The 14,052-nt window shown below is 41.8% G+C and overlaps 7 protein-coding genes across 8 annotated transcripts; 1 reads left to right on the top strand and 6 right to left on the bottom strand.

The window, feature by feature from the left end:
• Positions 1-1,000: 1,000 nt before the first annotated feature.
• Positions 1,001-1,843, bottom strand: LOC138926647 (serine protease 1). The gene has a single exon (XM_070281480.1). The coding sequence runs from the start codon at positions 1,832-1,834 to the stop codon at positions 1,034-1,036; it is 801 nt and encodes a 266-aa protein (XP_070137581.1). The 5' UTR covers positions 1,835-1,843; the 3' UTR covers positions 1,001-1,033.
• A 984-nt stretch (positions 1,844-2,827) lies between these two features.
• On the bottom strand, positions 2,828-3,754 carry LOC108121861 (serine protease 3-like). The gene is made up of 2 exons (XM_017236162.2): positions 3,492-3,754; positions 2,828-3,430 (listed from the first exon to the last, which is right to left on the bottom strand). The coding sequence occupies exons 1-2, from the start codon at positions 3,752-3,754 to the stop codon at positions 2,875-2,877; spliced, it is 819 nt and encodes a 272-aa protein (XP_017091651.2). The 3' UTR covers positions 2,828-2,874.
• Positions 3,755-4,512: 758 nt separating this feature from the next.
• On the bottom strand, positions 4,513-5,475 carry LOC108121835 (serine protease 3). The gene is made up of 2 exons (XM_043211706.2): positions 5,204-5,475; positions 4,513-5,133 (listed from the first exon to the last, which is right to left on the bottom strand). Exons 1-2 carry the CDS (start codon positions 5,464-5,466, stop codon positions 4,578-4,580), a joined length of 819 nt encoding a protein of 272 aa, XP_043067641.2. The 5' UTR covers positions 5,467-5,475; the 3' UTR covers positions 4,513-4,577.
• Positions 5,476-5,927: 452 nt separating this feature from the next.
• LOC108121764 (serine protease 3-like) lies at positions 5,928-6,829 on the bottom strand. The gene is made up of 2 exons (XM_017236053.3): positions 6,567-6,829; positions 5,928-6,508 (listed from the first exon to the last, which is right to left on the bottom strand). The coding sequence occupies exons 1-2, from the start codon at positions 6,827-6,829 to the stop codon at positions 5,953-5,955; spliced, it is 819 nt and encodes a 272-aa protein (XP_017091542.2). The 3' UTR covers positions 5,928-5,952.
• A 1,293-nt stretch (positions 6,830-8,122) lies between these two features.
• On the top strand, positions 8,123-9,658 carry LOC108121877 (uncharacterized). 2 transcript variants are annotated; one of them, XM_017236179.3, is made up of 3 exons: positions 8,123-8,329; positions 8,726-8,994; positions 9,071-9,658. In XM_017236179.3, the coding sequence occupies exons 2-3, from the start codon at positions 8,868-8,870 to the stop codon at positions 9,481-9,483; spliced, it is 540 nt and encodes a 179-aa protein (XP_017091668.1). In that variant the 5' UTR covers positions 8,123-8,329; positions 8,726-8,867; the 3' UTR covers positions 9,484-9,658. The 2 variants fall into 2 exon arrangements, with proteins under 2 accessions (XP_017091668.1, XP_017091667.1); XM_017236178.3 differs by having other exon boundaries at positions 8,123-8,441.
• Positions 9,659-9,729: 71 nt separating this feature from the next.
• Positions 9,730-11,453, bottom strand: alpha-Man-Ic (alpha-Mannosidase class I c). The gene has a single exon (XM_017236052.3). The coding sequence runs from the start codon at positions 11,427-11,429 to the stop codon at positions 9,837-9,839; it is 1,593 nt and encodes a 530-aa protein (XP_017091541.2). The 5' UTR covers positions 11,430-11,453; the 3' UTR covers positions 9,730-9,836.
• Positions 11,454-11,587: 134 nt separating this feature from the next.
• On the bottom strand, positions 11,588-14,001 carry Cog7 (conserved oligomeric Golgi complex subunit 7). The gene is made up of 3 exons (XM_017236464.3): positions 13,843-14,001; positions 13,498-13,791; positions 11,588-13,442 (listed from the first exon to the last, which is right to left on the bottom strand). The coding sequence occupies exons 1-3, from the start codon at positions 13,999-14,001 to the stop codon at positions 11,667-11,669; spliced, it is 2,229 nt and encodes a 742-aa protein (XP_017091953.2). The 3' UTR covers positions 11,588-11,666.
• Between the last annotated feature and the right edge of the window lie 51 nt (positions 14,002-14,052).

Below are 14,052 nucleotides of genomic sequence, written 5' to 3'. Positions count from 1 at the left end.
TCAGTGTTTTTAGCGGGGGCATTGCACTTTGCTCCGCACAGCTTAGCTCACATTTCTCTGGTGGGAAAGGAATTTTTAAATTAAAGCCGCAGCTGGGGACCCATTAAGAGCAAATTAATTAGAGGTTATATTTCAAACGTGAGCCAGGGAAAAAGCAATAATAGAGAATCATAAGAAATACATAGTATGTATGGACTAAGACAATTAAATTCCATTAAACACTTTAAAAAAGTTATTTACTAAATATACATATTTCTTAATAAAATGAAACAATAAAATGTATTTTTCTCCGTGTATTGTACTGCACTTAATGATACATTGGCCTCGAACAGGACTCCTGCCTTATTTAGCTTCATGAGAGCATCAGGCTCTTGTGAGTTATGTGCACAATTTTCAACGTAAGGACCCAACAAAAAGGGAAAGAGCACATTTCCCTTGGTTTGTGTTGCAGGTTGCACTTTCACTGTTTGCACAACGTAACCTGCAACATTAAGCTATTGAAAACATTTAAAATATGCTGCATTAGCAAAAATTTCGAACTTACCTTATAGGATTTCTATAAGGTAAATATTTTCAATATATGCAATATTTTCAAGTAAATACGATTGATATGGCTATTTATACCGATTTTAAATGTCATCTTGAGTAAATCAATTATACTCTTTAAGATAATGATTTTATGACTTAATCCTTATCATAAACTCTTTTAAATTAAATTTATAACACTATTCACTGATTTTTTAAATTATCAAAAAACATGTGAAGTATAAATATTAAGTTAATATCAAATTTTCATCATAAGTGCCTCATAAAATGACTTAATAAATATATTTATATTTTTCTTATCACCGAGAAAGTTTGTTTACAAATATATCATGATGTCATTAGTATGTTATAGAAATGTTGTAAACAATATTTGTGCATTTTAGGATTCTATCATACTAAAAAATATTTTAAGCAACTTAAACCTTCAAAGATTCCTCCCAAATAGATACAAAACTTGTTTAATGCACAAATCGTTTATTGAAACTGCTTAATAACTGATTCCAGTGTTGTCGCGGATCCAATCCAAGTAACCGGTAACACGGGTGAACACAGCAGGGTATCCGGCCTGGCAGCCGGCAGCAGCACCGAAGGAGGTCACGCCAACTAGCCGGTTTCCGTCATGTGTCACCAGAGGGCCGCCGGAGTCACCGCCGCAGGTGGACTTTCCGCCGTCGGTGTTGATGCAGATCATGTGGTCGTGGAGGGACCAGGTGCGGCTGCAGTCGTCTTGGGACATGATCTGGACATCCACGCTCTGGAGCCAGTCAGGCAGAGGGCTGCCGTCGTAGGTACCGCCCCATCCGGAGGCCACAGCCCACCAGCCGGCGTAGCTCTGGTACTGATCGTTGTAGCTGGGCAGCTCAACACGGTCCACCAGGCTCCAGAAATCAACATGGGGGGTGCGGATCAGGGAGATGTCGTTGTGAAGGTTGCCGCTGTTGTAGTGGTGGTGCTGGATGATGTCGCCACTGCCGACCCAGTGGGTGTACTGGGGCTGGTTGCGGATACTAGCACCGTAGTTGATGGTCACGCCATCAGCGTTGTTGGTGCAGTGAGCAGCGGTCAGGACCCAGGAGTTGCCGATGATCGAGCCACCGCACCACCAGTTACCACCGTTGCCGCTGAAGAGCAGGCCGACGATGTAGGGCACCTTGCCCTCGTAGGCGGGGTAGCCGTTGGTGATGCGACCCTGGATGTCCTTGACGGGCACCGGGGTCTGCTTCTGGAATGGAGTGGGCACAGCCGAGGCAGCCGCCACGGCCAGGGCCAGGAATACGAACAGTTTCATTTTGATCAAGTCTTGCAACTGATTGACTTTTCCAAAGAGAAAGTCCTCTTTTATAGCAAAGAATTCCCTGAATCTTATCACTAATCTAAGAGGATCCATTAACCCCCGTCATTGTATTGGAGAGTTGTGGTAAATTTTGATCAAGTTGCCATTGTCATAATAAGTCGCGACCTGATAAGAGATAAGTTTGCGAATAAGTGGCATTCCTACAGAAATTATGATCGTCCTCTTTCCGAATGGGTTTTGTGTCATTCTATTTAAAAAAAAAAAAAGATTATTTTTATTGTTTTTAGATAAATAATACTTAAAGAAATATACACAACATGATTATTATAGATTAGATTTTGGAAACTTCTACTATTATCAAACGAGTACGAAAATACCAAATTAAAATACTGAAACGTGAATATTACTCATACGCCGCGTAAATAACAAAGCTGGTTAGCCAAGAGAGAAGTGGTTCAGACATTGAATGGTAAATGGAAGCTTTCAATACACTTTTTCGTCAATATTTTTGTTATTTTGAATAGAATTTTAAAAGGGAATACCAATATCGAATCGGTGATCCATTTTCCTTCAATTAGCATTAAAATTACATAAAAATCTATAAATAAAATTTGGGATCGATTTTTGGCCAAAATCGTGAGTTGGTCAGGATGATTGATTGAGGATGATAGTACTCGAAAATACAAGATCGGCGGAGTTTAACATTTGCCGATCTGATAAGTATTGCCCAAGCTACGACAATTTTCCTATTCATAACCCACATAAACGCTCTGATTCATGAATATTATACTTTTTTACTTTTCCACTGTAAATCGCCTCTAAAATTGTTAAAAAAAGTGACGACAGTTTATCTTTCGGTTAACAACATATGGTCTTTTATTTTAAGACGGATTAAGAAAGTGTCCCTCCTTTTAATTCATAATAGCACCAAAACAATAAAAATCAGGGAAACTATTATTTCAGTTTATTTTATAAAGCTGTAAGTTTATTACTATGAAGTTGTCGAACTTAAATAGAACTCATCAAAAAAGCATTTAGTAGTAAATGCCTGTCTCCTCCTTAATCCATTCCAGGTATTTGGTCACACGAGTGTATCCGGCAGGACCTCCCACCTGGCAACCGTAATCGGAACTAAAAGAGGTAACTCCAATCAGCTTGTTTCCATCCAAAGTGACCAGGGGGCCACCGGAATCACCCCGGCAAGTGGACTTTCCGTCGGGAGTCTCCACACAGATGGTGTTCTCAGAGGCGGTTTCGGTTCCAAAGTAAGCTTGGCACTCGGCCACAGAAATGACTCTCAATTCCACAACCCGGAGATCTTCAACCACATTGCTGCCATCGTAGATGGCGCCCCAGCCAGCGGCCTGGGCCCAGGAGTTTTCATAGGAGTTGTACCGGTCGTCCAGGCTGGGAAGCTCGATCTTATTGATCAGGCTGTAGAAATCGACATGGGGCGTGCGGATCAGAGAGATATCCTGATCGAGACCACGGTAATCGGGATACATGATGAAGTTCTCCCGGCCGACGGTGTGCCTCAGAGAAGGCTGGTTGTAGTTGGTGGCTCCGTAGTACAGGATAGCCTCGTTTGCCCTGAAAGGTGTTTATATTGTTGCATAAAATTGGTTTGTATTTGATGATTATCCCTTCTTACTCTGCAGTACAATGGGCAGCAGTAAGGATCCAGGTGTGACCAATAATAGAGCCACCACACCACCACCAGTTTCCATTGGCATTCAAGCTTACGCCCACAATATAGGGCACCTGTCCCTCAGAAGCAAGATTTCCATTGGTAATACGACCCTGGATGCTCAGGTGCTGAATTGGAAGATCCTTAGGATGGACAACCGTGCGCGGAATGGACGATGCGCAGCAGACGGCCACTAGGGCTAGAACCAGAAGTGAACGTCCCAACATTTTCGAAGACTGAAAGCGGTGCCCTGGTGGTCGTTAGGTTTTATACCTAATTTATACCGATTTATTATCGATGCGAATCTTAAAAACGAAATCTTATCAACCATGTGCGGAAAAACTCTTCTGATTAAAATAAGTCATTTATATTAGGTGCTAGAGGGTGAGATGTACACCCTTTTAAATAAAAAGTAAAGTTCTTTCAAAAGCTGGTTTTTCTTGCTTATTAACTAATAAAACACTCCATCTAAGCAATCAAAAAATTTAATTAATAAATCAATTCGTTATCGTTATGATTGTAAATTTAATCTCTAATATAATAAATATTTGCATATTAGGGCATAAATATATTTAAAACTGCATAAAATTATGACAAACAAAAATGGTTTTCTATTTATACAAAAAAATCGTGATCCCCCTTTGAAAATTTTCGAAAATCGGGTCAAATTTAATTTAGCCAGGTTTTGATTGTGAATGACAGTACTCGAAGATACAACATCGGGAAGACCCATCATTCGTCGATCGAATAAGTATTAGCCAAGCTATGAAAATTTTTCTGGATTAAACCACATAGAGGGTCTGATTCGTTATTAGTATTTTACTTTTCCATCGTAAATAAATCGGCTCCTGAAAAAAAGGGTGGAAAGTTTTTCTTTGGGCAACACCACAACATGGCTTTCAATTTAAAGATGACTGAATTACAAGACCAATTGTTGAAATCCATAATAGTGCCAACAAAAATTAAAGGGAAAGGTAATCAGGGGAACTTTTAATGCAAAGTTTTTAATAAAGCTGCCCAACATTAACAGCATTCAATAAAAAAAAACATTTAATAGTAAATGCCTGTCTCCTCCTTAATCCATTCCAGGTATTTGGTCACACGAGTGAATCCGGCAGGTCCTCCCACCTGGCAACCGTAATCGGAAACAAAGGAGGTGACTCCAATCAGCTTGTTTCCATCCAAACTGACCAGGGGGCCACCCGAATCACCCTGGCAAGTGGCCTTTCCGTCGGGAGTCTCCACACAGATGGTGTTCTCAGAGGCGGTTTCGGTACCGTAGTAAGCTTGGCACTCGGCCACAGAAATAACTCGCAAGTCCACAACTCGGAGATCCTCAACCACATTGCTACCGTCGTAAATGGCGCCCCAGCCAGCGGCCTGGGCCCAGGAGTTATCATAGGAGTTGTACCGGTCGTCCAGGCTGGGAAGCTCGATCTTATTGATCAGGCTGTAGAAATCGACATGGGGCGTGCGGATCAGAGAGATATCCTGATCAAGACCACGGTAATCGGGATACATGATGAAGTTCTCCCGGCCGACGGTGTGTCTCAGAGAAGGCTGGTTGTAGTTGGTGGCTCCGTAGTACAGGATAGCCTCGTTTGCCCTGAAAGGTGTTTAAATTGTTGCATAATATTGGTTTGGATTTGATGATTATTTAAATTTGATGATCTTACTCTGCAGTACAATGGGCAGCAGTAAGGATCCAGGTGTGACCAATAATAGAGCCACCACACCACCACCAGTTTCCATTGGCATTCAAGCTAACGCCCACTATATAGGGCACTTGTCCCTCAGACGCCTGATTTCCATTAGTGATACGACCCTGGATGCCCAGGTGCTGAATAGGAAGATCCTTAGGATGGACTACCGTGCGGGGAATGGAGGATGCGCAGCAGACTGCCACTAGGGCTAGAACCAGAAGTGTACGTACGAACATTTTCGAAGACTGAAAGCGATCCCCTGGTGGTCGTTGTGTTTTATACCTCAAACCGATTTACTATCGATGTAAATCTTAAAAACGAAATCTTATCAAACATGTGCGGAAAAACTCTTCTGATTAAAATAAGTGTTATTTATATTAGTTGCTTGTGGTCGAGATACTATACACCTTTTGAAATAATACGTTAGGTTCATCAAGCTGGGTTTTCTTGCTTGTTAACAAATAAAATGCTTTGAGTAAAACTCCAACTGAAGAACCAAAACATTTATTTAATAAATCAAATACTTATCGTTATGATTGTAAATTTAATCGCAAATGTAAGTGGTACGTACTTGAACCAGAAAACAACTCAATAAACATAGTATTTAATGACCTGCAAAAGTTTAATTTATTTATCTCTTATATAAATATATAAATAATCATGTAAATCCTTTCATCGTTATGCTTTTTATTTAATTTTTGGTTAACCATTTTTTAAATATTTTAATAAGAAATATCGGTTTCTTGCTTAATCCACTCCAAGTAGTTAGTGACACGGGTGAAACCGGCTGGAGCTCCAACTTGGCAGCCATAGATGGATCCAAATGAAGTCACTCCAATAAGCTTGTTGCCATCTTGGGAGACCAGAGGACCACCAGAATCGCCTTGGCAAGTAGACTTGCCATCAGGAGCGGCCACGCAGATGACATTGTCCGTGGCGGTTATGGTTCCATAGTAAGCCTGGCACTCGGAAACAGAAATCACCCTCAGATCCACAACACGCAGATCCTCAACCACATTGCTTCCATCGTAAATGGCGCCCCAACCTGCGGCTTGGGCCCAGGAGTCCTGAAAAGAGTTGTACCGGTCCTCCAGACTAGGCAGCTCGATCTTGTTAATCAGACTGTAGAAGTCCACATGAGGCGTTCTGATGAGGGAGATGTCATGATCGCCTCCACGGTATTCGGGATACGTGATGAAGTTCTCTTTGCCGACAGTATGCCTCAAGGAAGGCTGGTTGTAGTTGGTGGCTCCGTAGTACAGAATTGCTTCATTGGCTCTGCAAAGATTTTAACTTATAGTTATAAGTACACTCAAAAGTAATATCCAGTTCTTACTCGACAGTACAATGGGCAGCAGTCAAGATCCAAGTGTGGCCAATAATTGACCCACCACACCACCACCAGTTGCCATTGGCGTTTAAGCTGACTCCAACAATGTAGGGCACCTGTCCCTCAGTCGCCTCATTACCATTGGTAATACGTCCCTGAATGCTCCGATGCTGGATTGGTAGATCCTTGGGATGAACGGTTTTATGGGGAATGGAGGATGCGCTGCACACTGCCACCAGGGCTAGAACCAGAAGCTTACGTCCCAACATTTTCAAAGACTGAAAATTCGCTCAGGTCGGTCGCTTTATTTTATATGTTCCTTTATCATTATCGATTCAAATCTAATTTAAATCTAATCAACCACTTGTAAATTATTTTTATTTATTTTAGCAATTTCTTCGATGGAGTATCTTCCAGATTAGAAGCAAACGAAAAATTCCTTTTTTCCAGTTTTTATTATTTCTTAATAGGTATTTAATAGTAAATACCCGTCTCTTCCTTGATCCACTCCAAGTAATTAGTCACCCGAGTCAAACCAGCAGGACCTCCTGCTTGGCAACCAAGACTGGAAACGAAAGAGGTTAAACCGATGACACCACCACCAGTTTCCATTGGCGTTAAGGCTGACTCCCACAATGGATGCGTCCACAATGGACGACCTTGGATGCTTCCATCCTGAATGTGGAGATCCTTTGAATGGACAATGGTCTGGGCAGCGACGATGCACAGCATATGCCCACTAGGGAGAGAAGGAATAGTAGTCGTCCCGACATTTTCGTAGACTAGAAATGCCCCCATGTAGCTCTTAGCATTTTATATGCCTTCATCATTAATCAATGCAAATCTTATCAAGATTGTCCCAATAAATTAGTACGATTTATGTTCTTTCTGATAAGCTGAGTACACACATTTATTGATGAATGAATTGTGTTGTTTATAATTAACTTTCTTTCATAAGATTTGAGTTTATCAAAGAAATAGTGAAAAATGAGAATTATAACACCAAAGGGTGAAAATTCTTCTTTAAACCCAGTTAAATTTGTCAACACACATAATCGAGGGTCATGTGATATCCTTGAAGAAGTCGAGGAGCACTGAGTGAGACAAAAAAGAAAATACGATTATGGCAATCAAAAGAGGAGCCCACTTTGGTGACAATGCAAGTTACATGTATGTACAAATAGTGCAATGCAGTTCTTCTTAAAGTGTGGAAAATGCCTGAAATCGGATATTGCTTCTAAGAGAAAGCCACAAACGAAGTGAGTGGGCAACCCGGCTCATTAGGAATCAACTGGGGATGTGTTATTTTTCCATTGCTGTGCTTCCACTTGACCGTAGCACTGTAGCTTCCCTTTCAAATATACTTCCCATTCAATATAGCTTTTACACTGAGGAAAACAAGAGCTATTCAATCTGGATACCTTAAATTTTATAAGTACTAGACCATTACAGAAATAAAGAATAACCAAGTTTTCTCGCGGTTTAGAGGGAAACTCACCACAGCTAGGAGAGCTATTAAAGCCGAAACACAATGAGGCGTGAGTCAGTGCGCGACACGGCGTCCTGGCGTTCAGATCTATAGCTCCAAGGATAACGCACGTGAACTCAATAAAAAAAACCGAGCGGGCCACAATACAATTAAAAGTTTTGCGCGCGTCATTTTCATAGTCCATCCCACACATATATATAAAACAGGATTCCTACAGGAAGTTCAAAACCACCAAGTGAACCCATTAATTGATTTAATTAATTTCTGGAAGTACAAAGGAGTGAGTGAAATTTTACGGTTTTAAAGGAGCAGCGCTTGTGTTTGCTCTTCTAGAAGAAGGACACCAACCAAAACAAACTAATGCCACGGTTCGCGATTAGTTGGCTAATAAGGTGGGGCTATTAAGTCACGGTTTAACACACAAATCTTGTTGCATATGTTTTTATGAGGGATGTGTCATCCATCACAGTGGAAAAAATATTTTAAAATTTTAAGGAAATGCAATTAAATGCAAAGTTTTAAAAACTTTCTTTCTGCATAAACTATTCTGTTTTCGTCAAAGTCTTTGTCTTGTTTGATTTTCACTAATGGTGCTACCTTGGTTACCTAGTATACATTGCACAAGCCCATAATTTATTTAAAGCTTTCAGAATATACAAAAATGTAATTATTTCAGTTACACCACAAAAACCGCAGTACAATTCCGGAAACAAAATGTTCCGCCCCAGCCACGCTATAAACATCCGTTTGCCTAAAACTAATTAGGCCAACTATTCAAGTTACGTTTTGTAGCTGCTCCCCCAAAAAGGACCAACAGGATGCATCAGGTACTTAGCTACGAGACGGCAGTGCGGGCCAATAGCTCCCGCGAATTCCGCGAATATGTCTCCAAGCGCACTTGTACCTCTCTGGTGCTAACGATTGCCTTTTTCATGCTAATAACAGGTGTGTCAAACGCAAAGGATACCCCCAAACATATTTACTAATGAGTTGCACTTGTTTTTTCGTACAAAAATTGCAGGATACCTGTTGGGAAATTTCGTGGCAGAACGGAAATATCACATACGTCAAATGTCAAAGGGAATAGTTAAAATACCGGATAACGAAAGATCCGTTCAGATAAATAGCGAGGAATATATCAGCTTGCAGGAACTTCAAACATACCGAAATGCCAAAAGCAAGTTGCTGGTGGCGGCCAAGTTCCTCGATAAGTTGCAGCAGCAGGACGAGAGCGAGAGGTACCTGGCCACCTCACTGAACACGGAGATTTTCAACAAGTACATATCCTGCACTCAGGATATACCGCCCAACACGAATATAGCTGCTAGTCAGTTTATCGAACAACTTATTGATAACACGGTGGCCAGACAGCGGCACTGCATGGAGATTATCCAGGTGGTGATTAATAATCACCTGGCCAATAGTCAGCTCTAAGCTGGAGTGAAGCTGGGCTAAATCTTTTGGAGCTGGATCAGTGGGCCAATGGGGCAGGATATGCCAGTATCTTGACATTATTTACATATTAATATGCTTATAGGTGTGCTCAACGTGAGTGTGTGTGTGTTCCCAGCTAATTTAAAACCAAAGTTTTGTATATCATTTTGAAAGTATTTACCATAACAACAATTTTTATATGTGTATACATTTAAAGTAAATTAAACTTGTAACATGATGTTGATTAAATTGTTTTCAATTTATTTTTTGAAATTAAAAATATGATTTTGGATATATTTGTTTGAAGATATTCTTAGTTTGAATACTCTTTAGTTTAATAACTTACAGTCTTATCAAGGTGTATCATTATTCATTGACTTAAAATTGTATTCGCGATACAAATCATTCATTCCCTTTATGGGTAAAAAGTGTCCCCTACTGTTGAAGACCCATTGATGCAAAGGAATTACATGATCGCCGGAGAACAGCAGATATAAATACTTGAGAGTGGCCCCCAAAAAGAAACTCCTTTGGACATCATCTGTTTCCGAAGAGGAGTCGAAGACATTCATAATGCCATTGTAACCTCCAGGTGTTCGACAATATTTCTCCAAAGCTCTAACTATCTCAAGTCCCCAGGTCCGATATTTGTCATCACGGGTTAGTCGGTAAAGTAACAAATAACTCTCTGCCACTTCCGGTCTAAGATTGTAGAAACCCAGCTGGTGAGCTACTATATCCTTCTGAGCTTCTTCTGAAAACCCCATTACTTCCGGTCCAAAGTGAGTAGGTGTTGCCGAAAAACTATGATAACAGGAATCTACAATGCCTATACCAATCAGCATGTATTTCTCCCAGTGCTTCATTAGGGTTTCTATAGCTCCTTGGACAAAAAGACCTCCAGAGAAGCAAGCCATCTGAGTCATTCGATGGGTATGGTTTCCGCTTTTTAGCTCAGACACGTAGGTTACTTCATCTGGAGTTATTATCACCATATTTTGCACTACAGCCAGCATGGCATCTTGAAACATTGTCAAGGTTTTAGGATCGGCTCTGGCCGATTGAATCCAAGATTTTAGCAGATAATCGTAATATCTATGCATTGAAAAGTCGGATCGTCCCCATTGGCCAGTTTTTATATTGACTGAATTCGGGTACAGGCCATTAGTTTTTGTCAAATTCGACAGAACGCTCCGAATCCCTTCCACTCGGTCCTTGTAAATGGATGAACCTGTGATTTCGCTGAGGTAAAAGAACTCCAGGTGCAGTGCTCCATACTCGCCAAGTAGGGCCCAATCGTCCAGGTATTTGTTTAGTGTACTACCTTCTTTGGGAACCACTCGGCGCCAGGGGATTCCTGTGGGAGTATCGAAGGCTGGCAGTATTTTGTTTGCAATATAAATTGCCTTGTTCTTGTAGAGATCGTCTCCAGTAAGGGAATAAAGGGTTAGCATGGGTGCTAGCAATCTGGAGGTTAATTCATAAATCGACAGAGAGTCATCTACTCGATCCAAAGTAAACTTGTGTTTGATCCAATCACGTGAACGATTTAATTCTTTGTGAAACCCCATTATGTGCAACGTGTCCATACTTTCTATGATTGTTGCTCCGAGACGATGGACGCCGAAATCGCCTCCAAGATAGGGGCGTGCTGACATTGGACGAAGTTCATTGGCGCCCCAAGTAAGGCGGGCATAATTGTCCCACGCATGCAACATCATACTCTTGATCCTCTTTCGCGTCACAGCAGGATTTTCATCTCCTATATCGTCTTGATTTGATGGATCGATGCTATCCTTTGTGAGGCTTTCTCTGCACAATAGAGAAACGTGTGCTATTATATAAATCGTCAAACAAACACTTGCAATAAATCGGATTTTAGTGGCCATATTGGACGTATGCCACTTATATTGAACCCGTCGGAAATATAAACGAAAAAAATGCATTCCGCAGTTAGCTTTCGCTTAGAGATGAAGCCGGCGAATGGTGCAAGATCTCAATAAAAGTTGACCAAACTACTTCGCTGGTGGACACTTGAATAAACATCTAAGTTACTTTTCCTATACCCTACCGTGGGTATGCATCTTTTACTGCATGGCGCATGTACATTTTTGTATAAAATAAACTCATTTAATTTATATATTTTAATAAAATAAAGAATATATATAATAAATATTTATTATCTACTGAGTAGATATTATATTGCGCATTTGACGAATAGCCGTAACAAGACGAGGCTCACATCCGCTGCTAAGGGTCAGGTATTGATCTGGAGCAGCCTTCAGGAGCGTGAGGATTTGGCTTAGTTGTAGGTTGATGGATAACCCAAGTTCTTCCAGTACATTGGATAGATATTCAATGTCTACACTCAGTTGAGTAGCCGCCGAAGGTAGCAGGGATTTAATTTGGAGAATCTGCGTCTGGTATAAAACACAGCACTGCTCGACTACTAATGACAGAAGAACATCAGCACAGGGAATGGCTTGAGTATACTTAATGTTGCAGACTTCCAAGGCCTGTTTTAGTAAGGCCGACGGCGACAACAGCAACGGTTCTAAATGCTGCGGCAACGTTAGCAAATATTGACCAATTTGTGTGATGCTTTCCTGCGGGGCAAAACTGAACGATGGCATTTCAATGCCCGACGCTGAATTGTCATCTAATGGTGGTCGAATATGAGCCAAGTGCGTCTCAATTGGCTGCAGCAATATATTTAAAGTTATATCATGGGTATCAGTAAAATGTCCCTTAAGTGTGGCATAAATCTGTGGAAAGATACCAAGGCTATCTGTAGTTTCAGACTTCTTTTGCTGATAGTCAGCGATGCTGTTTATGAGCTGAGTGCGAGCTGCGTGATCGCAGGTCTGGAATATGGTTATAGGACCGCGGTTCGAGGGTTTCGACAGATTGCTCGACAAATTGGCCATGCGGGTATGCAGATCCTGCTCGAATTGGTGTAGCTGAACCTGAAAGTCAGCTAGACATTGCAACTGGGACATGGTGTACTGCAGCAAGGACCAGTTTTCGCTCTGTGCCGCATAGCTGGAGGATCCCAAACTCAGACCAATTTGTCGCTGAATACGGCCGAAGCTCTCCAGTTGTCTTTTGAATATGCCATTCAGAAGGGTTATCAGTTTGCAAAGAGCCAAATCACTGGTAATCGAGGAGCAGCGATCGCAGGCCTCTTTTAGCCACTCGTAAAGTTTCCTTGTGCTTTCCTCCAGATGACGCACTCCATCGCTGGGCGTTGCTTGATTGGAAGATAGCCGATCCACTTGTGTTGACAGCTGGGTCTCTTCCAAGCGCGGATACTGCTGAATAAATTTATGGAAATACTCGAAAACAGCCTCTCCTAGCAAGCGATGTAGTTCTTCAGACAATTTGATGTGCGACTGCTCAAGTAGAGAGTTCAAATGCAGGACAAAGCTGTGATTAACCTGGGAAAACTGCGTAAGCATCTCTAGCCTCTCATTTGACGTCTTCAAAAGTTGCAAAATGTGTGCATCTCGCGTAGGCTGCAAGGCAGGCAACAGTTCGGCAATCACCATAAAAGGCTGTGTGCAATCCTCGCCGAATATATTCGAGCACCACTTTACTTGGCGTTGGCAGTGCTCCAACAACTGATCGTAGTACAAAGTAAGGAATTGCTGCTGCTGAGGCTGGGTTTCGGTGCCCTGAAGTTCGAGAGTTTGCTTCCATTGCTGCTGCCAAAAATTTTTCTGTACTGCTCGGTAGTATTGCTGCAGTTGGGGCAGGCGCTGAATGCTGGTGAAAATTTGAACATAATGCTGAGCCTGCTCCAGGTTACCCTCGGCAAAACATTGGACCACGCTTGGCGATGCTAGAGCCTCTAAGCGATTCTTGAAGTCCTCTACCTGGGTGACGCGCTCAGCATGTCCGGCTAGTTGTTCTTGGGCAAACAATGACTTTTGCAAAGCTATCAACTTCTCGCATACGCCCTGAAAGTAAAAAAATTACATACGAAAACCGGGAAAAATTCTCAGTTTATATTACCTTCAAATCGTTGCGTTCGAAACCATCTTCTAGTTCCGCCAGCAGGTTTCCCCAGCCATCAGACTCCTGCAACGACTCCTTGGCAACCTGCAGCCGCTGACTTTTGTTATTTAGACGTTCTAACGTGGCCATGCATTCGCCAGTTTCATTCTGCACTGCAGCCACCTCCAGGCGCATGGCACTCATCTTATCCTGAAGACGCTGGACATCAGCGTGCAGTGCAGCCGATTCCTTTGCAATGCGTGGCATGCTAGCCACCACTTGTCGGCTGGACTCTTCCACGGCATTGTTTACCTGAAAATTTATGAATGTAAATAGAGTCAAAGAATGACTACATTAACTTACGTTGAATATATACAGTTGCAACTTGGCCACGTAGCTGCGAATAAACGACGCAGCAGCGTCACTGTCATCGCGTCCGTTCTCCTCCACAAACTTTTTGTAGTTGGCATTTATCCACTCCGCAGGACTGAAGTTTTGTCCTGAAAGAGCCGACACGTCCATGGTTTTGTTATTTTCGTTTAATTATTATTGGGTGTTGCCACCTAGGCAAGG

This window comes from Drosophila bipectinata, chromosome 3R (genome assembly GCF_030179905.1).
Source record: "Drosophila bipectinata strain 14024-0381.07 chromosome 3R, DbipHiC1v2, whole genome shotgun sequence".
Lineage (NCBI taxonomy): Eukaryota > Metazoa > Arthropoda > Insecta > Diptera > Drosophilidae > Drosophila > Drosophila bipectinata.
This window is presented reverse-complemented; position numbering and strand designations above follow the sequence as displayed.